A 26381-nucleotide genomic window follows, 5' to 3' on the forward strand; every position below is an offset into this window, starting at 1 on the left:
TTTCTTTTCCTAGAGTGGTGAGAACATGTTGGCAGATATCATTATAACTTCATATTTGGAACGTTTCTGCAGAACAAAGTCTTTATCTTACTTTGAGGGATCTGGCTGTCAGTGTTTATGCCAGCCCAACAGCAGGGTCTGAGCTGCTCTAAGCACACACACGCTTTATTTAGTCTCTTCCCACTTTTCAGTTTTGGCTAGTCTGAAACACAGCTAAGGCCCGTGACAAAAGCCATTCTTCAACAGTTCTGGAAAGCAGAATCTTCAAAAATAGATGTCTTGGGAAGCTGCCAAATGTGTTGGCTCTTCAAAACCTCTTTAATTCAATTTTGTAGTTTAAAAAAGATCTCATATGTATCCAATCCCCTCTGTAAATAAGTCTCCATTCATTTCTGTTTTTGTGATCTAGGGGATCAAGAAACTTGAAAAGCAAAGAAGTCATCAGCCTCCTGCTGCACCTTATTTATCAGGAATTCCTCATCTAAATAATTTCCTGATCAACAAATATTCTGAAATAATATGTAAGTGTGACAAAAAGGTAATGAGACAAAGAACAACAAGAATTTTTTTCTATTAGTGTACTAGTGTCTTTTTTTAGTTGTAAAAGCAGATAACCATTTTAAATTTGCTTATGCCCCTACAGGGAATTAACTGGTAAAAAAAAGAAAAGAAAAGGTATAGCCCATGGAATCCAAGAAAAAGTTGAATGTGGCCTCAGGAAGAACAGCAACCAAGGACTAAATATAGCAAGAACTAGGCAGCCAGTTTGTATATGTGTGTGTGTCTCTCTCACAGGCCATATGGTTTTTCATTTCTGAGTATTTTGCCTTTAGTTCTTTCTGCAAACTGCTTTCTCTGTCTCTTATGGTACATGTTTGTCTTATGGCTCCTAAGTTTATGTGTTCCTGATTCAAGCAACCAGTCCAGGCTCTCTAGTGTTCTCAACCCCAATTTCCTAAGAGGAAAAGAGACTGGTCCACTTGGGGTCAGGTATCCACACCTAACCCTATCAGCAAGGGAAGCTCATGTGCCTCGCATGTCGGTGGGCCACCCACTGGCTAGCATAAGGGTGGGGGGATTCTCAGGTGAAAGATGGGTTCGATAACTAACTAGACACCTTGAAAGGTGTTTAATAGAGACATGAACACCAATTTTGTTTCTTTCAGGACATATCCAGTATTTATCATCTGAAACTCAGATATTACTTAGGAAGGCATATATTTCTATTCAAATACAAAATATGTTTATATTCATATATATAAAACTTAGGGGTTTTACATACTTGTTTGTTATTCAATTCTCAATAAAGATTTTCTGAGAACCTACTATGTATGACAAGTTCAGCATAGGAATACTGAGGTAAGACCAAGGTCTTATTAAGAAGTTCAAGGTATTTCTGGAGAGAGAAACAGATAAGCGGGTGTCTACAATGGCATGTGGGCAATGTTAGAGCACGAGAAATGATCAGCTAACTATAAGGGACTGGGGTAACTGGAGTTACCCCAGGCCCAAGGAGCAGCGGCTGCGTGGGCACAGGAGGGCCGAGAGGAGTTACTCCACATTCAAGGTCAGGAGGGGCCGTCGTGAGTAGATACCCCTTGTCCAAGGTAAGGAGCAATGGCTGCACTTTGCTGGAGCAGCCGTGAAGAAATACCCATGTCTAAGGTAAGAGAAACCCTAGTAAGACGGTAGGTGTTGCTAGAGGGCATCAGAGGGCAGACACACTGAAACTAAAATTACAGAGGACTGGCTAATCTGATCGCACGGACTACAGCCTTGTCTATCTCAATGAGACTAAGCCATGCTGTGTGGGGCCACCCAAGACGGATGGGTCATGGTGGAGAGGTCTGACAGAAAGTGGTCCACTGGAGAAGGGCATGGCAAACCACTTCAGTATTCTTGCCTTGAGAACCCCATGAACAGTATGAAAAGGCAAAAAGATAGGACAATGAAAGATGAACTCCCCAGGTCATTAGGTGCCCAATATACTAATGGAGATCAGTGGAGAAATAACTCCAGAAAGAATGATGGGATGGAGCCAAAGCAAAAACGATACCCAACTGTGGATGTGACTGGTGACAGACGCAAAGTCCGATGCTGTAAAGAGCAATATTGCATAGGAACCTGAAATGTTAGGTCCATGAATCAAGGCAAATTGGAAGTGATCAAACAGGAGATGGCAAGAGTGAACGTCAACATTCTAGGAATCAGCGAACTAAGATGGACTGGAATGGGTGAATTTAACTCAGATGACCATTATATCTACTACTGTGGGCAAGAATCCCTTAGCAGAAATGGAGTAGCCATCATGGTCAACAAAAGAGTCCGAAATGCAGTACTTGGATGCAGTCTCAAAAATGACAGAATGATCTCTGTACGTTTCCAAGGCAAACCATTCAATATCACGGTAATCGAAGTCTATGCCCCGACCAGTAATGCCAAGGAAGCTGAACATGAATGGTTCTATGAAGACCTACAAGACCTTCTAGAACTAACACCCAAAAAAGATGTCCTTTTCATTATAGGGGACTGGAATGCAAAAGTAGGAAGTCAGGAAACACCTGGCGTAACAGGCAAATTTGGCCTTGGAGTACAGAATGAAGCAGGGCAAAGGCTAATAGAGTTTTGCCAAGAAAACTCACTGGTCATAGCAAACACCCTCTTCCAACAACACAAGAGAAGACTCTACACGTGGACATCACCAGATGGTCAACACTGAAATCAGACTGATTATATTCTTTGCAGCCAAAGATGGAGAAGCTCTATAGAGTCAGCAAAAACAAGACCGGGAGCAGACTGTGGCTCAGATCATGAACTCCTTATTGCCAAATTCAGACTTAAATTGAAGAAAGTAGGGAAAACAACTAGTCCATTCAGATATGACCTAGATCAAACCCCTTATGAGTATACAGTAGAAGTGACAAGTAGATTTAAGGGACTAGATCTGCTAGACAGAGTGCCTGATGAACTATGGACAGAGGTTCGTGACACTGTACGGGAGACAGGGATCAAAACCATCCCCATGGAAAAGAAATGCAAAAAACACAGAAAAGCAAAACGGCTGTCTGAGGAGGCCTTACAGATAGCTGGGAAGAGAAGAGAAGTGAAAAGCAAAGGAGAAAGGGAAAGATATTCCCATCTAAATGTAGAGTTTCAAAGAATAGCAAGGAGAGATAAGAAAGCCTTCCTCAGTGATCAATGCAAAGAAATAGAGGAAAACAACAGGTTGGGAAAGACTAGAGATCTCTTCAAGAAAATTCGAGATACCAAGGGAACATTTCATGCAAAGATGGGCTCCATAAAGGACAGAAATGGTATGGACCTAACAGAAGCAGAAGAGATTAAAAAGAGGTGGCAAGAATACACAGAAGAACTGTACAAAAAAGATCTTCACGACCCAGATAATCACGATGGTGTGATCACTCACCTAGAGCCAGACATCCTGGAATGTGAAGTCAAGTGGGCCTTAGAAAGCATCACTATGAACAAAGCTAGTGGAAGTAATGGAATTCCACTCGAGCTATTTCAAATCCTCCAAGATGATGCTGTGAAAGTGCTGCACTCGATATGCCAGCAAATCTGGAAAACTCAGCAGTGGCCACAGGATTGGAAAAGGTCAGTTTTCATCCCAATCCCAAAGAAAGGCAATGCCAAAGAATGCTCAAACTACCGCACAATTGCACTCATCTCACACGCTAGGAAAGTAATGCTCAAAATTCTCCAAGCCAGGCTTCAGCAATACGTGAACTGTGAACTTCCAGATGTTCAAGCTGGTTTTAGAAAAGGCAGAGGAACCAGAAATCAAATTGCCAATATCCACTGGATCATCGAAAAAGCAAGAGAGTTCCAGAAAAACATCTATTTCTGCTTTATTGACTATGCCAAAGCCTTTGACTGTGTGGATCACAATAAACTGTGGAAAATTCTGAAAGAGATGGGAATACCAGACCATCTGACCTGTCTCTTGAGAAACCTGTAGGCAGGTCAGGAAGCCACAGTTAGAACTGGACATGGAACAACAGACTGGTTCCAAATAGGAAAAGGAGTGCGTCAAGGCTGTATATTGTCACCCTGCTTATTTAACTTCTATGCAGAGTACATCAGGAGAAACGGTGGGCTGGAAGAAACACAAGCTGGAATCAAGATTGCCTGGAGAAATATCAATAACCTCAGATATGCAAATGACACCACCCTTATGGCAGAAAGTGATGAAGAACTAAAGAGCGTCTTGATGAAAGTGAAAGAGGAGAGTGAAAAAGTTGGCTTAAAGATCAACGTTCAGAAAACTAAGATCATGGCATCTGGTCCCATCACTCCATGGGAAATAGATGGAGAAACAGTGGAAACAGTGTCAGACTTTATTTTTTTGGGCTCCAAAATCACTGCTGATGGTGATTGTAGCCATGAAATTAAAAGACGCTTACTCCTTGGAAGGAAGGTTATGGCCAACCTAGTAGCATATTTAAAAGCAGAGACATTACTTTGCCAACAGAAGTCTGTCTAGTCAAGGCTATGGTTTTTCCAGTGGTCATGTATGAATGTGAGAGTTGCATGATGATGAAAGCTGAGCGCCGAAGAATTGATGCTTTTGAACTGTGGTGTTGGAGAAGACTCTTGAGAGTCCCTTGGACTGCAAGGAGATCCAATCAATCCATCCTAAAGGAGATCAATCCTGGGTGTTCATTGGAAGTTCTGATGTTAAAGCTGAAACTCCAATACTTTGGCCACCTCATGCGAAGGGTTGACTCATTGGAAAAGACCCTAATGCTGGGAAGGATTGGGGGCGGGAGGAGAAGGGGACGACAGAGGATGAGATGGTTGGATGGCATCACTGACTCGATGGACATGGGTTTGGGTAAACTCTGGAAGTTGGTGATGAACAGGGAGGCCTCGCGTGCTGCAATTCATGGGGTCGCTAAGAGTCGGACACGACTGAGTGACTGAACTGAACTGAACTGAACCATAAGGGAACAAACAGAAAGGGCTTAGGTTTTACCTGTCTTTGGGCGCCTCACAGAGAGAGGCACAAGAGTAGGCATCAATTAATGTTTGTTCGATTAGATGATGTAAGCAGTAGCTCCTTCAATTTTTAGACAAGAAACTTGTCTAGATTTAGAGAGCAAGGTGGAGAAAACCATTAACTGAAATATGAGTGACTCCAAGTAAATTCATCTCAGGACTTGCTTCTGAATTTCTTCCACCAATGAAATACATTCATTCAACAAATATTCACTGGGCATCTACTAGGTACAAGGGACTTGGCGAGGTGCTGGCTGTGAAATGATGAACAGCGTGGAGAGGCTCTTGAGAAGCCTATGAAGTCGTCACTGTACTCTGGAAGCAGCGATGGAGAGATGCCCTTGAAATTCACATTCAGTAACAGATTACAACAACAAATTACGAGTTGAACTCATAGTTACTTCTCATTCCTGCGTTTTTGCTCTATGCCCAGGCAAGGCTGAAAAGGCTAGTTTAAAAGTTCAATTTATGAAATGTTTTAGAGACATATAGGGGAGAAAACCAGTTTGCGAGTTATATTTTAAGGAATATTTCCCTTTTGTCCAATGGACACATTTCCCTTTTTTTTGGACACCTAATTCATTCAAGGCTTATTTAATGAGTACTCACTATGTTCCAGATACTCTCCAAGGCACTAGACACACAAAGATAAATGCCCTCGCCTTCTCATGAAGCTCGTGTCCTGACAGAGAAGAAAAATGACAGTGTAAGATGATGGGTACTTCCATATGGTACTGAGGGAGCATAACGGGGGGAGGGAGGCTGGAAGCCACCAGCCAACCCCTGGTATCCTGAGATGCAAGTACTACAAATACTAACACTAGTAATACAAACGTATGAAAATGTAGCAATCCTAGCTGCATTCTGGAGTGTCACCACTCTTGAAATAAAACCCCATGGCCTCGGAGAGTGTGCTTAGAGCTGTTAATATCTTGAATCTGGGTGACTAAGAGGCAACAGGTGTGTAGCTGAGAAAGCCACCCAAGCCCGATCACAGGCGTGTGGAGACAGGCAGCACTCAGCCAGGGTGCAGGGCACACTCCAGCTCGACAGGCAGGACAGGACTTTGTTGAGGGCTGCCAACCCACGAGAAAAAAGTTAATCAAGAGTGAAATGACAGTCAAAATAAACACCCGAAAGTTTCCATACATATTTTTGTGGTTGTTGATCCATGAATAGCCCACTCCTACGCTTTCTGAGAAACATTAACCCGATACAAGAGCCTTTCAGCACAAGTTAGTGAGTTGGGTTAGTGAGTTGGGTTTTTTTCAACAAAGTTGACATGTCTGGTTGGGGGAGGGGTGGAGAAAGGAAGGGGAAGCACCTGGATGTCGCTTTATTACAGGCAAAAGAGGAATCAGAGTGGGAGAGAAACACATCACAGATAAAAACACAGGAGAGGTAGTGGAAGAGAAAGGAAGAGAGGGAGAGAGAGAGAGGTCGAGAGGTGTGGCGAGGTCTGGGCCACGTTCCATGGCCACATCCTTCTGTGTGCTGGCTGTCCAGTCCTTGATAGAGAGGCACAGAAGCCAGCTCAAAGGTCCAGACAGAACAGTCAGATTCTTCAATGAGCAGATCTGTGTAATTATTACTTTTTACTGTAAAAACATTAAGACCTCACTGAAGGTTTCACACTAATGGTGTGATATTAAACCATCTATATTAGAATCATTCGGGTTTCACAGGTGGCTCAGTAGTAAAGAATCCACCTGCCAATGCAGGAGATGCAAGAGGTAGCTCAGTGGTAAAGAATCTGCCTGCCAATGTAGGTGACGTGGGTTCAATCCCTGGGTTGGGAAGATCCCCTGGAGAAGGACATGACAACCTATTCCAGTCTCAAACTTAAATTGAAGAAGTAGGGAAAATCACTAGGCCATTCAGATATGACCTAAATCATAAATCAAATTCCTTATGATTATACAGTGGAAGTAGATCAAGGGATTAGAGCTGATAGACGGAGTGCCTAAAGAACTATATGGATGGGGGCTCCTAATGTTGTATAGGAGGCAGTGACCAAAACCATCCCCAAGAAATTCAACAAGGCAAAATAGTTGTCTGAAGAAGCAAGAATATTAAGAGGTGGCCAGAATACACAGAAGAACTATACAAAAAAGATCTTCATGACCCAGATCACCATGATGGTGTGATCACTCACCTAGAGCCAGAAATCTTGGGAGTGTGAAGTCAAGTGGCCCTGAGGAACCATCACTATGAACAAAGCTAGTGGAGGTGATGGAATTCCAGCTGAGCTGTTAAAGTACTGCACTCATTATGCCAGCAAATTTGGAAAACTCAGCAGTGGCCACAGGACTGGAAAAGGTCCGTTTCCATTCCAATTCCAAAGATGGGCAATGCCAAAAAATGTTCCAACTACCACACAATTGTGCTCATTTCACATGCTAGCAAGGTAATGTTCAAAGGTAATGTTCAAGCCAGGCTTCAACAGTATGCGGACGAAGAACTTCCAGCTGGATTTAGAAAAGGCAGAGGAACCAGAGATCAAATTGCCAACATCTGCTGGATAATAGAAAAGGCAAGGGAATTGCAGAAAATATCTATTTCTGCTTCACTGACTACACTAAAGCCTCTGACTGTGTGGATCACAACCTCTTGATGAAGGTGAAAGAGGAGAGTGAAAAAGCTGTTTGAAAACTCAACATTAAAACAAACTAAGATCATGGCATCTGGTCCCAGCACTTCATGGCAAATAGATGGGGAAGAAAATGGGAACAGTTGACAGACTTTATTTTCTTGCACTCCAAAATCACTGTGGACAGTTAACTGCAGCCACAAAATTAAAGATGCTCGCTCCTTGGAAGAAAAGCTGTAACAAACTTAGACAGCATATTAAAAAGCAGAAATTTCAATTTGCTGACAAAGGTCCGTAGAGTCAAAGCTATGATTTTTCCAGTAGTCAGGTACGGATGTGAGAGCTGGACCATAAAGAAAGCTGAGCAACTAAGAACTGATGCTTTCAAATTGTGGTGCTGGAGAAGACTCTTGAGAGCCCTTTGGACAACAGGGAAATCAAACCAGTCAATCCTAAAGGAAACTGACCCTGAATATTAATTGGAAAGGCTGATGCTGAAGCTCCAATACTTTGGCCACCAGATGCTAAGAGCCAATTCACTGGAAAAGACCCAAATGCTGGGAAAGATTGAGGGCAGGAGAAGAGAGTGTGACAGAGGATGAGATGGTTGGATGGCATCACTGACTCAATGGACATAAGTTTGAGCAAACTCAGCGAGATAGAGAAGGGCAGGGAAGCTTGGCATGCTGCAGTCCATGGGGTCACAAAGAGTCAGACGTGACTGAGTGACTGAACAACAATTAGAATTATTCAGGGTGACTGTTAAAAGAATGCAAATTGTGGGCTGTTCCATCCTAGACCTTTTAGGGTGAAACAGACTTTCCAGGGTGGTACCAGGATAACCTGAATTTTTAATAAGCTTCCCAGGTGATTCTTACACATAATCAGCTTTGGCAAAGGTTATACGAAAGGGGAGTCCCTGAGTCATGGGAGCACCTCCTATTTATCTCTGTATCCACAGAATGGAGCACCACACCCAGCACAGTGAGTCTACTGAACTGAACTGAAGACACCAAAGGCGTTTTTAGAGAAAAGTCACTCCATCCCACATCTTGAAACAGCTGATTCCATTTTCCCCCATAAACTTCTAGTCTATGGACATAGCTTTTACACTGTTGCAATTCCAAAGTACAGTTAAAATTTTTTTCAACACATCTTCTTTTATAATTTCTATGGCTATAAAATATTTCATTCAACATGCAATAAATATCTTTGTTCATACAGATTTTATTTTTTTTTTGATTTTTGAAAGGGGTTCCCGTTGGAGGCTTTACATTTGTATAGTGTTTTCAATTTATGAAACCCTTTCACATAGTCTTCTTACAACACTGTAAGTTAAATATTATCCTCATTTTGCAGATGCATACACAAACTCAGAGATAAAATAACCTGCTCAAGGTTCCACAGATAGTATGCAGTATGTCAGACACAAACCACAGTCTTTTCCCTCTACATCTAATACCCCTTCCAGGACACCAAACATCCAACACATTTTCTGGCAGGAATCTGACCCCACAGTTTCCTGATGCAGAAACCTGTAATGGAGGATGTAGAGATGGAAATTACATTTAAAGAGATCACTGGCCAGCCGTACCCTAACTGTGTAAGGAATCAGTTCCTGCCTGTTAGGGAAATGCAAAAAAAAAAAAATGTAATAGTGGTGGAAATCTTCGGTGAAAGAACTTACTGTTCTTCAATATCAAGTTTATAGATAACCCAAGTCCATTTCTGCAATCCCCAAATAAAGGTGGCTAGAACTGTCCTGAACATTTTGACACTATTAACTGAGCTTTTTCTACAGCATGACAGATAACAGGAGGAGGAACAACCACTATAGGCTATAAGATGACAGGAAGGAGGCACTGGAGATGTTAAGCCCTTCTCACGTCACGACTGGTGTCACAGGGCGCTTGGGTAGCAGCTGAGTAGACGGTGCAGGGAAGCATTCCTTGATCAAGAGAAAGGCCCGCTTTCAGGATACACTGCCTGGTGAACACCGTAGTGGGGTGCAGCCCTTCCAGGAAGAACAGACTGTCCCAACTGAGCAGCTACAGTCTATTCTGGAGAAGAGATGGCTGAGGAGAAGGAAGTGTGAGGTGGTTTCTAATTTATTATATTTGCATGACATGGAGAAGCAGGTTCTGTTACTATCAGGTCACAATCAAGATTTCTCCAAGGATTAAAAAAAAAGCTATCTCTTGGGCTTCCCTGTTGGCTCAGTGGTAAAGAATTCACCTGCCAATGCAGAAGATCGGGGTTCAATCCTTGATCTGGGTTCAATCCTTGATCTGGGAAGATCCCGCAGGCCTTGGAGCAACAAAGCCCGTGTGCCACAACTGCTGAGCATGTGCTCTAGGGCCCAGGAAGCCCCAACTACTGAGGCCTGGATGCCCTAGAGCCCGTGTTGTGCAAAAAGGAAGCGCTGCAATGAGAAGCCCGCACACCGCAGCTAGGGAATAGCTCCTACTCGCTGCAGCTACAGGAAAGCCGGAACAGCAGTGAAGATCCAGCACAACCAAAAATGCATCCGTAAATAAAATTTTTTAAAAAGTCATCTCTTAAGTTAGATATTTCTTCCTCACTGACGGTCCAGTGGGTAAATTATTAGAAACTTGGAAAAATACAGAGGGGAGTAATTTATATATTATATACAAGGGAAGGGATATACTAAGAGATTTTTCAAATCTGGGATCACTGGAAAACAGCAAACTAGCAGTTCTTGTTGAACCAGTGTGCAGAGAAAGTTCTGCACGTGACAAAAACCAGGTTCTGCGAAATACAGTTCTTTCTGTATATATATGTATTTACAGCACACACACACACAAGAAAAACAACTTTGCTACAAGGGCCCACCAAGTTTCTATTCTCAGAGTATCATCTTGAAATATCAAAGGCTGGTCACTCTGGGGAGGATATTAATAATTCCTATCAAAGCTCTTTCATCTACCTTCCTATGTATATTCTAAGATGATCCTAAGAGAAAGGTAGGAAAAATTCGAACACAGACTCATTAAACCTGGAAAACACATAGTGAGCTTACGTACACTGCTGGGTCTGGGACTCTATATTCCATTTTCAATGTTTCTCTTTACTAGAATGTATTTGGGCTCAAGCATCACTTTCCATTACATTCTTAAATTTCTTTTTCCTGTACAGAACAAGGAAATCAGAGGCCAGTGTGCTCTGCACTGGGGCTTAAGATGCAAGATTCGTTGATGACCATAAAAAGTTCCGTGCTTTCAATTTCTCTGGGGGCTGAGAGTGATGAGCTTTATTTGTAGTCTTACTCTCCAGCATTATTAGGAATTCCTAATAATCATTTTCCATTAACAAACAAGCTAATCTAACGAAACAAATTTCTGGCACAGTAAGCTACAAAGGAACAAGGTCCATAATCTATCACGGATATGTTAAAAAAAAAATATAGTAAACTGTAAAACAATGCCCAAATGATAAGCATATTACTAATAACAATTATGGACAGTAAAATCACTGTAGATGGTGACTGTAGCCATGAAATTAAAAGACACTTGCTTCTTGGAAGAAAAGTTATGACCAACCTGGACAGCATATTAAAAAGCAGAGATATTACTTTACCAACAAAGGTCTGTCTAGTCAAAGCTATGGTTTTTCCAGTAGCCATGTATGGATGTGAGAGTTGGACGGTGAAGAAAGCTGAGCGCCGAAGAACTGATGCTTTTGAACTGTGGTGTTGGAGAGACTCTTGAGAGTCCCTTGGACTGCAAGAAGATCCAACCAGTCCATCCTAAAGGAGATCAGTCCTGGGTGTTCATTGGAAGGACTGATGCTGAAGCTGAAACTCCAGTACTTTGGCCACCTAATGCAAAGAACTGACTCATTGGAAAAGACCCTTATGCTAGGAAAGACTGAAGGCAGGAGGAGAAGGGGACGACAGAGGACGAGATGGTTGGATGGCATCACCGATGTGATGGACATGAGTTTGAGTAAGCTCCGCGAGTTGGTGATGGAGAGGGAAGCCTGGTGTGCTGCAATCCCTGGGATTGCCAAGAGTTGGACACAGCTGAGAGACTGAAATGAACTGAACTGAAAGATGTAGTCGAAGAGTCATAAACTATTAATGCAATGACTAGCTGCCTGAATGGCAGTTTAAGAACCATCTAAACTCCAGATTTCCTTACAAAGGTCCTCCAGAAACTACAACACAGTGTATTAATAATGGCTGTAAATCCACTGGATTCCAAACCAAACTTTACAGGAGCCAGCTGGAGTCTTAGCTGATCCAAGGGGCAGTCTAGAGCTCCTGTCAATGTTGGAATATCTCAGTTTCTGGAGGGGTGCCGACCACGATCTAACAAGACCCATCTTACAGAAATCCTACTGAATCATTTTGGCTCAGGGTGATTAAGGATGCTTTCCACTCTTTCCTTAATGCTTTTTCCATTTTTTTTTTAAATAGGTAATTTATTTTTGGCTGCACTGGGTCTTTGTTGCTGTGTAGACTACTCTCTCGTTGTGGTGTGGGGGCTTCTCATTGTGGTAGCTTCCTTTGTTGCATGCTCTAGGGCACAGAGGCTTCCTCAGCTCAGCATGTGGGCCCAGTGGTTGGGTTGAGTGGGTTCAGTAGATGTGGTGCACTGGCTTAGTTGCCCTGCGGCATGTGCAACTTCTCGGACCAGGGATTGAACCTGTGGTCCCCTGCACTGGCAGGAGGATTCTTGGCCACTGGACCACCAGGGAAGTCCAGCCTTTTCTATCTTTTAATTGGAAAACAAACTGGGAAGAACTACAATCAAGTTCAATTACTCCCACCTCTTTTTTTTTTAATTATACATACTTTAGATTGCAGACTGAATACAAATATTGATCAGAAGCCAAAAAGCCCCAGACATTTCTTATCAATTCAATCCAGGCCAATCTGTCTTTCAACTCTGCATTTTTATGTTCTTGCCTCACCACTTACTAAAATAAATACATGAATAAATAGCAATCCAATTCAAATAAGCATCTTTCATCTATAATTATCTGAAGTAAGCGATTTAAAGAAGGGTAGAGTTAATCCATCTCACCAATTGCATCTTCAGTGCCTGTTCAGTCATGCTTGAATGTCTACATTCAATTTACAGAGAATATAATTGTACAACACTGTAGAGGGATGTTTCTGGCCAACCCCATTATAGAGGGACAAAAGGTCAAACAGTCCCTTTGCTGTTCTGTGACCGAGTCTCTGGGCTCGGTCAGAGGCTGGGAGAGCTGTGTCTAGATCTGGAATGGATCACTTACAAATTAAGTTCTTGTCAGACCCTCCTACCCATAGCCACCCCCCACCTGACCCCCCTCCTCCCCAAAAAATGACAGCACAACTTCCCCAGGCAGGAGGATAAGCGGATGGAAAGTAACTATTTTTCTCCACCTACTTCAAAATTTGAAACAAGAAAGGGAATTAATGATGGAAAAAACATTTGTAAGTTTTAGAATACATTCTTAGTTGAGTTACTATTCTGAGGAAATGTTTGGAAATCTTGGGAAAGCAGAATCTGATTTTTTTCCCTCATTGGAAACTGGTTACTCAAGAGAAAATAAACACCCGCAGATCACCTTTTAACTCACACATTAAGTCCTATAAGAGAATAGACTGTCCTTAACTATTAAATCCATACCTTTATTCATTATACACAGAATTATACAATGCTGTTTCTGTGTAGAATTTGGATATTCCTATATAAGCTGACAAGTTAACATTTAAAAGTTTTTTTCCGTTGATGCTGCCTGCAAGCAACAATTGAGTTTTGCCATTTCCCCCCCTACTTTTTGGACATGCTTCGAGGCATGTGGGATCTTGGTTCCCTGCCTACAGATGGAACCTGCGCTCCCTACAGTGGAAGCATGATCTCTCAAGCACTGGATCACTAGGGAACTCCCTAGTTTTGGCTTTTCATCGTCCTTATAAGACATTAGCACTTGTTGTTTGTTCACTTATTGGTAAAATGTAAGTACTGAGTCAAAGATGGGAAATTACTAGGCTGTTATATAAGTGGCAAGTGTTTGGCTTCAACCAGATACTTATTATGTAATCAACTGTGAGAGAAAAGAATGAATAAGTGTGACAGTTTGGAAATACACTCCTGGAGACTCAAAAAGGTAAGGAAGAATATATGTCTGATGCCTTGAGAAGGAACCCTTTCCACCTCACATACACACACACTGAACACACTTAAGCCTACTGTTAAATGACCTTATTATACGTTTTTAGAGACCAAGTATGTACTAAAAAAAAATCTAAAAGTCAGACTCTAAATCAATTATTGTTAGTGACTATGTCCAATAGATTCATAGAAGATTAAGAGACAGATCCTTAGAATTGACCTACTTTAACATGATAGCTCTGCAGCTGAAATAACTGGAGGCCACATGAATGATCTTACTTGCCTAATGCTCCGCAGTTAAGCTAACGGTGGCACTGGGGCCAGAAACCGGGGTTTCTCTCATTCAGTATTCTTTCTGTCACTGTTATTTTTGATGCCCAGCCATCATGTTAATTACCATCACAATTCTATCTGGTTCCTCAAAAATCACTGCAGGTATGATTCCTAAAAGCCTTGGAAACTATTACTGCATCCAGGTTTCAGGCCTGTGAATATTTGTGACTCTTGCACCACAAAATATAGTATCAAGACTTAAATGCCAAATCAAATTAACTGACATCGCAAAATGTTTTAAAATAGTTTCTCTATTTTATCTTCCAGGTCTAAGGCTAAATATCATCTTTTCAGAAATGCCTCCTCTAGCAAGCTTATCTATGACTGTCCTATTCTTTGTAACTTTTACGCGTGTGTGCGTGCAAAGTCGGTTCAGTCATGTCTGACTCTTTGTGACTCTATGGACCATAGCCCACCAGGCTCCTCTGTCCACGGGGATTCTCCAAGCAAGAATACTTGAGTGGGTTGCCGTGCCCTCCTCCAGGGGGTCTTCCAGACCTAGGGATCGAACCCATGTCTCTTAGGTCTCTTGCATTGGCGGGATGGGTCCTGAACACTAGTGCCACCCTGGACCATAGGTCACATTTTGAAACAATACATTTGTTTACTTATCATTGGAATATCTTCTCTAACAGATTGTAAATTCCATGAAGGCAAGGGTCAGGGCACTACTGTTTATTTAGCAGCTAGCACAGTTTGTGGCATGTAGAATAAGCTCAGATATTTGTTGACTAAACAAATGAATTTATCTCACTATCCCATGGTTGAAACAAGTTATATGGAAACCGTAATTGTCCCTTTTATGCTGTCCCAAGGCTTCCCAGGTGCTCAGTGGTAAAAAAAAAATCCGCATGCTGATACAGGAGATGTGAGTTCAATCCCTGGGTCGGGAAGATCCCCTGGAGAAGGAAATGGCAACCCACTCCAGTAGTCTTACCTGGGAAATCCTATGGACAGAGGAGCCTGGAGGGCTACAGCCCATAGGGTTGCAAAAGAGATACAACTTATCGACTAAACAACAACAACCCAAACTTGGTATCTAAGCCCAAGGATTAAAGTTCTAGGGAAGCAGATTTTAGCTCAGCAAAAGCAACCAATTAGATTCAGAAATGGAATGAGCTATTTTGTGGGGTACTGAGCTCTTTGCCAAGAGACTGCCAAGGTACACAGATCCCACTGCTTTAGGCAGAAGTTTTGACCCTGACAACATCTTAGTGTCTCCTATGACTTCCAACTCTAGGTTCTGCAGTTCTTTCCAAACGTTTGAGTTAGGTTAAAATACAGTGCATACATTAATTCATTAGGAAATAACCTAAGAGAAGTTATCTAATGAGACTCAGAAAACAGATTATTCAGGCATGCATGCCTTTTTACAATTATTTGATGCATATGAATTCTGAGTTCACAATCTGCCATAAGTCCACATAACTGTACATCAATGAAGACTACAGAGTTAAAAAAAATCTGGGTAGCATTTTATGGTTTTAAACACACACACACGTTTATATAATTACTATATCAAGTCTGTGAGGAAAACGATACCTGAACTTATACAGGGTAAGTGGCTGATCCAAACTCATGCATGTACCTGCTAGAACCGTCAGGTCGCAAACTCCCAAATCAGTGATCTTCTCACTCTAATGTGCTCTCTAATTACTTTCTGACTCCAAATTATCCACCCTTTAGGTTTAGCTATATATCCTCCCCTTGGATGAAAAATACCTTTGTTCCAAATTCAATAGGAAAAGGCCAAACGGAATTTAAAAACCTGTTTCTTTTCTTTCATAGGTATCAAGAATCTCTTTTATTATCAGAAACATTACAAACATCTAATATGAACAAACTGTAACATGACAGTGATTAGTTTGAACAATTAATACATCTCATTAGCTTTTATACTTAAGGATCAACAGTTATTAAATGTGATTTTTTTCACACAGTCTGATGAAAAATATTTCAATTCACAATAGCAACTTTCTTAACTCAAGATTCAAAAAAGGAATATTTTCTTCTTTACTAAAGCACTGAGACTAAGATGGGAATTTATTACAGCTTAAATGGCAAGGGAGAAAAGGTCCAACAGTATTTTATTTTTAGCCAGTAGTTTCTTGTCAAAGGTCACAGAGAGAAGTGGTCTACAGTTCAAGACAAAGGAAGATACACAACGTCATCCCATCCTAGAGTTTGAAGGGATCTTTGAGACCATCTAGTTCAATTTATTCTCTTTTTTCTTAGTTGACACAATAGCTTTGGGATTTTGTTTGCTATAAATACCTATTGAGAGTTTATGTTTCCAAGAAATGCCTTCAACTTTCTAAAAAAATCATGATCACATGTATTTTTCGGTCATCTTCTGGTGCGACAATTACATATTGAAAACTTTTGCAATTTTGTTCTCCTATATGCATATTCTAGTGCAATACCTCTGGCACAGGGTGGTTTTCCTTAGTCAGTCTTCCAGCTACAAAAGACACGAGTGAGTAAATCTTGGAAAAGGGATAACATCCTTGATATTGTCAATTCCCAAGATGCACTGCAGATAGCGTTCAAATCCCATCCCAAAACCTCCATGTGGCACAGATCCAAATCGACGGAGGTCCAGATACCTGATTTTGAAAAACAGAGTATCATTACCTACAAATCATTTAAGGTCAGACGTTATAATAGAATTTTATGTTTCAAAAGTATCTTTCAGTCATTTGTGCTCCTCACATCACTGTGGCAGACTAGTCTTTTCACCTTACAGACAGATGAAGGACACAGAGGAGTTAAGAGTGATCTGTCCAAGATTATGGAAATGAAATAGCACAAATCCTGTCATGCATTCATGGGCTTTGGTCACATGATCCTAATTTTTTGTTTACTGTATACTTATATACAGAAAACTTGTCTCATTAGGCTATAGAAAAATTCCTAAGAACTGTATTATTTTTCTTTAAATACACTCCTCTTCTGTTTCTTAGTATATCAATGATAATGCTTTTTTTCCTTATCAAAATCATACTGTTCAATATACAGAGGAGGGTGAAGCAGTTTGCCTGATATATTACAAAAAGAGATTCCCTTCCTACTAGTCTGTAAGCTACATCAAGGGCAGGAACTGCATCTTATTCAACCTTTATCTCCAGTGACTACCCAGAAACAGATGCTTACTACATGGAGAGTTAATGTTTGAAGGCATAATAATATACTCTTAAGGACTGCAGTGAGGAAAAACTTCAACTCCTCTGCTTTAAGCCTGGTGGAAGATGTCCAGAGTCATTTTTCTGAAAGGCTACGCAGCCTCTGAAGTCCATCCATGCACGTTCTACTCCCATATTAAGACTGCTGCTGCTGCTGCTAAGTCGCTTCAGTCGTGTCCGACTCTGTGCGACCCCATAGACGGCAGCCCACCAGGCTCCCCCATCCCTGGGATTCTCCAGGCAAGAATACTGGAGTGGGTCACATTAAGACTACATGCTAGAAAATGGTACATTCAGGATTCAAACTCAGATTCCAATATACCAGCCTGGGATACAGTTATTTTATGAAAGGAAGAGAAAGAAGAAGACTCTATAACTCTTTTTATTATGTCATTTGATGGTGGGAATTCTTGAATTATACATTACAGATTAAAATAAATTTATAGTTTCTTGAATGATTTGTAAAATATACAAACATATAGCATGAAACTTAAACACCACAGCTGGTAGTCATTTGGCTCTTTAAGAATAAAGACTATAACCTATTCCCCCACTATTAATAACAATGACTACATCTATTGGTATTTTAGCTAATTAAGATTAAGTACTTCTCTTTCTAAAATAAAAGACAAACTACAACTAGGTGAGTTACAACCAAGTGAGACATCAATAAGAAAGGAGTTATCTAGGATAAAACCTGAGATTAGTAAGCACGATCAGGAATAATGGAAGGAACACAGTCTTGAGTAACTGAAATGTTTGGTAGCTGAATTAACTTTAACTTTATAAGGCATGGAGGCAGAACATACTTTGATTTAGTGAGAAAATGAGATGAAAGCCATATCATACCACCTGCCACAGACACCTGCAGGATCTGAGATGGCTGCTACAAGTCCAGTATCCAGCTTTAGCTGGCTTTAAATTTCTCATACACAGATGTCAGAACACTGGCTTATAAATACCTGGAAACTGAATTCAGAAGAAGGATTCTGCCTGTAGTATTTTTCTTGCCTTTGCTTTGATACATGGAAAGATTTACTTCTAAAAATAAGTTTTCAAAAGAACCTGTATTTGTTTGATTGTTGCTATATTGGTTCTACAGAAGAGATGGTAAAAAATTGTGGAACTAGTTACAGACTTCATTTGCATGGGGCATGTAGAAACGGGAAGTGAAAAAATCCTTAGACACCTGGGGTAGCTACACATTTAGTGTGGTTGAACACTAGCAGAGATCACAGACTTGAAGATTTTTAAGGTCATTTCTACCTTTAAGATACCATGATTACCATATAAAAGGAAGCAGATTCCAACTGTTAAAAAATAAAATTCAATGCTGCTAAGTTGCTGCTAAGTCGCTTCAGTCGTGTCCGACTCTGTGCGACCCCATAGACGGCAGCTCACCAGGCTCCACTGTCCCTAGGATTCTCCAGGCAAGAATACTGGAGTGGGTTGCCATTTCCTTCTCCAGTGCATGAACGGGAAAAGTGAAAGTGAAGTCACTCAGTCGTGTCCGACCCTTAGCGACCCCATGGACTGTAGCCTACCAGCCTCCATCCATGGGGTTTTCCAGGCAAGAGTACTGGAGTGGGTGCCATTGCCTTCTCCGAAAATTCAATGAGTAAATTTTAAAAATCTTTATTCAATTGGGCAGGATCCCACCTAGCAACAGAAAAGAGCTCTGAAGAGCTCTACAAAATGATTTTAGGCAGAAAGGGGCAGGACAAGGAAGTTAGTAGCAAAGAGTGAGTGGTTTCAGGCAAGGTCACCTTCCTTTAGGAGATGACAGGTGTCCATCAGGCAGATGACCTGGCTAGTGGTGACCAGGTAATTTTAGACTCTCTGATTCAAGATTCCACTCCTGGGAGATGTTGAAATTATAAGTAAATCAGGTATTAAGTCTCAGTTTGGGGATGTGAGCTTAGCACAAGTGACTTCATTTTGGGCCTGTTGTCTCTTAAAATAATAAATACTTATATCTGGAGATGTTAAAAATTTGAAAACTTTAGTTGGGAAAAGAGACAAGAAAAAGTCTAAACCAATGATTAAGATATATCTAGTTATGCATATATATATATATACATAGCTAGTTTTTATATACTATGAATAACATCTTGTAGACAGAAAATAAATTGAGGTAAAATGCGTAAGTGTGACAATCAGGTTCATCAATCTAAGCAAAACTCAGCACTAAAGGAGGAAAGGGGGAAGGAAATTAAACTAAACTTCTACTCTGTGTAGATACTTAACTTATATTGCTTCATTTCATCCTCACAAAAATCCTGTGAAGTAGATATTACCATTCCATTTTATAACCAAGAAAACCAAGGCTCAGAGAGATTAAATATAACAAAGTTCATTACTGATAAATAAAGCAATCAAGGGCCATTACTTGAACCCAATTTCAGGTTTTTTGCATCTCTGAAATCTAGCTCCATTACCAAAAGGGAAGTGTGTAATTTGACCTTTCCCTCTGCTGAGGACAGCCAAAGAGTTAAAATATGGTTGATACTATTATACAAGATCCTGAGAGAGTCTTATTATAGAAATATGCATAAATAAATAAATAAGTTGTATATACTGAAAAGTACTTGAAGAAGGGGTCTGCAGAAAGAACACCAGAACAACTTAGGAATGCAGAAAGATGATCTTCCCTAAGCAGCTTAGATTTCTACAGTTGGTGGAGACCCCAGGGATCACTTAGCTCAAGCCCCTAATTTCACACCTAGAGAAAATGAAGCATAATGGTTAAGAACAAAGTCCCAGTTTCACGCTTCTGTGTGCTCTTCATTAAGATAGTTAACATCTCCAGGTCCCAGGCCTGGATGGATAATAAAAAGGGAGTAAGAATGGCACCTAACTCAGGGGGTATTGTGATGATTATATAAGACAATATCCATCAAAATTTTAACATCGTTATCTGGCACACAACTGGTAATAAATAAATGACAGACATTATTATAACTACTTTTCAAGGATTCAACGGGAGTAACTAATCTCAGAACCTGTTCATTGTTTCAACCCTCTTCTATAGCACCCTGGAAATATAAGTGAAAACTATGTAACACTCAGACCCAGAGCCAGAACAAGAGTCATAAGGGGTCATATTCTTACCATTGATAGGCTTCTGTCAGTCCTAATCTGTAAAATGAAAATAAGAAAATTCTTTCAGAGAATGACAATAAGATCAATATACTAACCACCAAACATTTATTCTGGGTTATGTGCAAAGTGCTCTTTATAAAGAAGTAAATACCAAAACCTGTGCTCTTAAATAATAATATATAATACAGTTGAGAAGCTGCACCTTTATTAGGTGGTAAGAAAGGTAAGAAAACCAATATTATCAAATAACAAATGCTATGGAAAGAAAGCATGGTCCAGAGCCCAAGAGAGGGGGTTCATCTGAAATAAACTTATTGTCCTATGACATAAGAAAACCACTATTACTACTTTGTAAGGATGTCTAAAGGCTCACCCAGACAAGGGATGTACAGACACAATTTTCTTTCCATAATATTAAAATAATAATATAGATTCTGAGGCTGCTTCATAATATGGTTGCAAATTGTTTTTTTGCCAATTTGAGAAATGTTAATAAAATTGAAAGCTGTTAGTACTCATTAAAATTAATTTCAGTCCTTAAAAGTATTTAGGACCACGGCATATCTCAAAGTGACCAGGATTACGAAAAATTCAAATATGCAAAAATATGAAAAACATGAATAGAAGTCAAAGACAGATCCCGGAGATAGGGAAACACATATATCCACTTAATTAGGAAAGATAAATTTGGATATTATCAGATATTAGGTAAACATTTAATGTTATGAGGAAAGGTTTCCTGAAGGAAGGAAGCAAGTACAGAAAACAGACCAATTAATCTTTCAACAGATGAGATTTCTTGCCATGTGTGATTTTTATTGTGCTTTAAAAAAAAAAAACAGAGAATCTTCAAATTCTTTCCATCTAAGGAGTTTTACTGTCACTTCAATTCCACAGTTTTCCCAGAACTTCCTAACACTATAAAAATACTAAGGAGTTAGTAGTCTAGCTGATACAAAGAGTCCTCCCAGAATGTATTTATCCCCTTTCTTCTGGACGCTAACCCAAACAGAGCAGTTCAGATGACTGGGATTACAAAACCAAGTTACTCAACAGATTTATAAGTTGGGATCTTGGAAAAGCAACAACTTTTTAAGCACTTCTCCATTAGGAAAAGAAGGCCTTACAAATGGCTAATTTAACAACCATGTCAAACAATCAAGACTTTTCTAGGTTACTGTGAAACCTAGTATTATCTGGAGAGAAAGATTACGCCTTCAACATGGGAAAGTCTTTTTTAAAAAAAAAAGTCTGGCACAGTAAAAGTGGAAACCATGGAAAACAGAGGTTTATAACCTTGGTTAGTTTAGGAAGTCATTGTGGTTTGTTGGCAGACCATGCACATACAGGAGTGGTAGTTCAATTAGAAACATGATTCCCGTACTTCTCATCTCCAAAACATTTTCTGTGTGTTTATGGATACATTTCCCAGGTCTCAAACAGTGAGTTAAAGTTATTCAAATACTTAAATCAAGACACTTACATAGTAGAAAACCTGAGGAAGGGAAAACTGCTTATTCTAAATGCTAGCTTAGCAGATATTTTGTTTCTTTCTTCCTCCATCTTTATCCTTTCCCTGGCTCAGAGCCTGTCTTCACCATTTAGTTTAAAAAAGAAACACACACACACACACACACACACACACACACACACACAAACCCAACAACTCCTTTCCCCCCAAAACACAGAGAAAAGGGAAGAACAAACTTTAAGGGGCTTTAGTCACCTTTCCTTTTTCTATCACTAACTTTTAAAAAAGCTATTTCTATAAGGGAGAGAGATATACAAATAGTGGGCAAAAAAAAATCATTGTGTTTCATGTAACAGCTCTAAGCTTTCAGAAAAAGAAGCTCAGAGAGGTTAAGTAACAACTTGCTTAAGTTCACACAGAATCTGAGATTCAGGTCTGTCAGGTACTAAGACCTACGTACTATTCTGTTAGTCTGCCATGACTTTGAGTGCCCCATTCCCATTTTTAAAGTTCATTTTTTCTAGTTCTGACCAGTACCTGGCCAATCGCTGTTCTAAGAAATGGGACCGTTCCTCTCTGAGGCTTCCTCCAAAGAGTTCTCCAACTCCAGGAACCAGAAGATCAACAGCAGCAACCTGAAAAGGAAAAAACTCACGAAGAACATTCCATTTTCAGACCATCCGAACAATGTCAGCTTCTGAAGCAAGGGAACTTACAACAATTTTATGACTGGCTGTTTAACTGCTTACAGTTAAACAGAATCTTATTTATGTTAGCTGTTCATGTCCCCTGTTTTAAAACTAAATGTTTAATTATTATCTTTAGAATATAAAATGCAGGTGGACAGTTCCCTCTCTGGCACCATTTATGTGGTATACTTAACAAAAATATGTTTTCTGCACAAATGTTGTACAAATGTTAGTCATAAATATGTGTAAAGTATTAAAAATTATAAAAATATTTTAAGACACCTATCATCATGCAGAAGCAATTATATGTTAGCATATTTTCTTTCAGGTTTTTCCTTGTATGCTTAAAAAGTATAACAGAGATCAAATTACATATAAAATTTACTCTTAGCCAACATAATTACATATAAAATTTACTCTTAGCCAACATAATCGGAGAAGGCAATGGCACCCCACTCCAGTACTCTTGCCTGGAAAACCCCATGGACGGAGGAGCCTCGTAGGCTATAGTCCATGGGGTCGCTAAGAGTCAGACACGACTGAGCGACTTCACTTTCACTTTTCCCTTTCATGCATTGGAGAAGGAAATGGCAACCCACTCCAGTATTCTTGCCTGGAGAATCCCAGGGACGGCGGAGCCTGGTGGGCTGCCGTCTATGGGGTCGCACAGAGTCGGACACGACTGAAGCGACTTAGCAGCAGCAGCAGCAGCAGCCAACATAATGCAATAAATATTTTTCCTAAGTTGGTAAAAATACTTCACATATTTAATGTTTTAATAGCCGCACAGTTTACTGTTTAGAAGTATCATAGTTTATTTAACAGCTTTCTTTCTGTTGACTATTCAGGGTGTGTGTGTGTCTTTCATAAATAATGTGGCAATGATGTTTTTCTTTAATTTGAAGTATGTTAGTACATGTAAAATACGCTCTGATTGTTAATCAAATTAAAACAAAGAGATACTACTTTGGTGTTATCAAAATGGTGAAGATAAACAATAAAAACAAATATGGATTAGAGAATGCATAAACTAATACTCTCATACCTCTGATACAACCCTTCTGCTCAGCAATTGGGCAAAAGATAATCAAAAGCTTTAAAAGTGCAATTTGCTTTGACTCAGCAATAAGAGCTCTAGGAATCAGTTCAAACAAAATAATCAGAGATGCAAAAAAAAGAAAAAATTCAACACACAGAATATTTACTACAGTATTGCTTATAATAACAAAAAATTCAAGTGTACATCAAGAGGAGACCATCAGATAAATTTTAGACATGGAAAAAAAAAGACTGACATCTATAATACATAAGGAGAGGTAAACCGTGTTGCTATGATTTCTTTTCTTTTATTCCTATTTTCTTATTTTCTACAAGAAAGGTGTTATATTTTTGTAATAGAACAACAAAAAAATTGTAATAGGGTTAAATGGTGGCTTGATGTTTTAACTTGTATTTCTTTACTTACTAGTAATATTTACATTTTTGAGAATGTTTATTTGCTATCTATATTATTTTGTGATTTGGCAATTCATTTTTACAAGTTGGGGGGGAAGGACAAAGAGGTGCCAGCTAGACATTTATAAGGGCAGTAATATGATGGCACAAAACTAAGAAAGATTTAATTTACAAATAAAAATTAGGAATCCATAAAACACATTTAATAATACATAAAACATCTAATCTATAAATGTACATTATATTATAAACTCTTTTCTTAAATTTGCCTTACTTTAATATTAAGCCATTCCCCTGTTTTGATTTCAGAATTTTTGACTGAGGTATACTTTATAAATAACTAGTTTAATAAAGACTGTAATAATTTAAGAATGTGTGCTAAATGCTAGATAATCCTCATTATTATCATTAAAGAGAAAATATGAGACGTGATTTTCATCACTCAGCTGAATTAAATTGAGACGGGACAGAAATTTACTAGTGGTTTCTAATTTTACAGAATCTCCTATTACTCAATAAGCTGGTGAGGAGTAAGTGTACAAACAGGTCTTTTTCACACTACAACTGCTGGTTGACTACATTTTACATTATTATGTGCTAGTATTAACCATAGGAAATGTATTTGTGGTTTAAGCCTCCATGAGCTTTGGCTCCAACTGCTAACTCAGACAGTATCTGGCCCCTAAAAACACTGAGGTGCAGTTGGAAAAGAGAGCCTTCCAGAAGTGACAGTGTGAAGGTGCAGGTAGCAAGGAATGAAAATCCCCTTTGGATAGTAAAATAGCTAGTCTGGGAGAATTTTAGATGTGCTGAAATGCACACTTTTTACTTTGACATAAATTCCCCAGGTATGGGCAAAACTGGAAATCCCCTTCATCACTATTGCTGGATTTGACGCTCAAGTTATTTTGATGCAGTTCGATTCACAAGCCCCAGCAAGGGAAATTCATTAGATACTCCTTGGTATTTAAGTCCTAAAAGATAATGCTCTTAAAGTGCTGCCCTCAATATGCCAGCAAATTTGGAAAATTTATCAGTGGCCACAGGACTGGAAAAGGTCAGTTTTCATTCCAATCCCAAAGAAGGGCAATGCCAGAGAATGTTCAAACAATTGTATACAATTGCGCTCATTCACATGCTAGCAAGGCAATGCTCAAAATCCTTCAAGCTAAGCTTCAATAGTATGTAAACTGAGACCTTCCAGATGTACAAGTTGGATTTAGAAAAAGCAAGAGAATTCCAGACAAACATCTGCTTCTGCTTTGTTGACTATGCCAAAGCCTTTGACTGTGTGGATCACAAAAAACCGTGGAAAATTCTTAAAGAGATGGGAATCCTAGACTACCTTAATTGCCTATTGAGAAACCTATATGCAGGTCAAGCAGCAGCAGTTAGAACCAGACATGGAACAACAGACTGGTTCCAAATTGGGAAAGGAGTATGTTAAGGCTATATACTGTCACCATGCTTATTTAACTTTTAAGCGGAGTACATCATGCAAAATGCCAGGTTGGATGAATCACAAGCTGGAATCAAGATTGCTGGGAGAAATATCAACAAACTCAGATATGCAGATGATACCACTCTAATGGCAGAAAGTGAAGAGGAACTAAAGTGCCTCTTGATGAAGGCAAGAGGAAAGTGAAAAAGCTGGCTTAAAACTCAACATTCAAAAAACTAAGATCATGGCACCTGGTCCTATCACTTCATGGCAAACAGACAGGGAAACAATGGAAACAGTGACAGGCTTTATTTTCTTGCACTCCAAAATCACTGCAGATGGCGACTGCAGCCATGCAATTAAAAGATGCTTGCTCCTTGGAACGAAAAGTGAAAGTGAAAGTCTATCAGTCGTTTTCGACTCTTTGAGACCCCATGGACTATACAGTCCATGGAATTCTCCAGGCCAGAATACTGGAGTAGGTAGCCATTCTCTTCTCCAGGGGACCTTCCTGACCCAGGAATCAACCAGGGTCTCCTGCATTGCAGCCGAGTTACCAGCTGAGCTACCAGGGAAGCCCTCCTTGGAAGGAAAGCTATGACAAATCTAGGCACTGTATTAAAAAGCAGAGACATCACTTTGCTGACCAAGGTCCGTATAGCCAAAGTTATGGTTTTTCTAGTAGTCATGTCGGATGTGAGAGTTGGATCATAAAGAAGGCTAAATGCCAAAGAACTGATACTTTCAAATTGTGGTGCTGGAGAAGATTCTTGAGAGTCCCTTGGACAGTCAATCCAGATCAAACCAGTCAATCCTAAAGAAAACCAATCCTGGATATTCACTAGAAGGACTGATGATGAAGCTCCAATACTTTGGACACCTGATGTGAAGAACTAACTCACTGGAAAAGACTGTGATGCTGGGAAAGATTGGGGGCAGAAGGAGAAGGGAATGACAGAGGAAGAGACAGTTGG

The 26381-nt window shown here is 39.9% G+C and overlaps 1 protein-coding gene across 19 annotated transcripts in view; it reads right to left on the reverse strand.

The window, feature by feature from the left end:
• Window positions 1-8820: 8820 nt before the first annotated feature.
• NARS2 (asparaginyl-tRNA synthetase 2, mitochondrial) overlaps window positions 8821-26381 on the reverse strand; it is a 145298-nt gene continuing 127737 nt past the window's right edge. For 13 of the 19 annotated variants that reach the window (XM_081537609.1, XM_081537603.1, XM_081537610.1 and 10 more), the window contains 3 exons: window positions 22360-22457; window positions 20361-20387; window positions 15839-16673 (listed from right to left, as the gene is read on the reverse strand). In XM_081537609.1, coding sequence (XP_081393735.1) covers window positions 16529-16673; window positions 20361-20387; window positions 22360-22457 — 270 coding nt within the window. In that variant the 3' untranslated portion in view covers window positions 15839-16528. Of the gene's footprint in view, window positions 9145-15838; window positions 16702-20360; window positions 20388-22359; window positions 22458-26381 lie in introns of those variants that run through there. The other 6 variants (XM_081537601.1, XM_081537598.1, XM_081537605.1 and 3 more) reach the window with 3 other exon arrangements.

Source organism: Giraffa tippelskirchi, chromosome 10, assembly GCF_054371585.1.
Source record: "Giraffa tippelskirchi isolate mGirTip1 chromosome 10, T2T-mGirTip1v1.2.pri, whole genome shotgun sequence".
In the NCBI taxonomy this organism is placed as follows: Eukaryota; Metazoa; Chordata; class Mammalia; order Artiodactyla; family Giraffidae; genus Giraffa; species Giraffa tippelskirchi.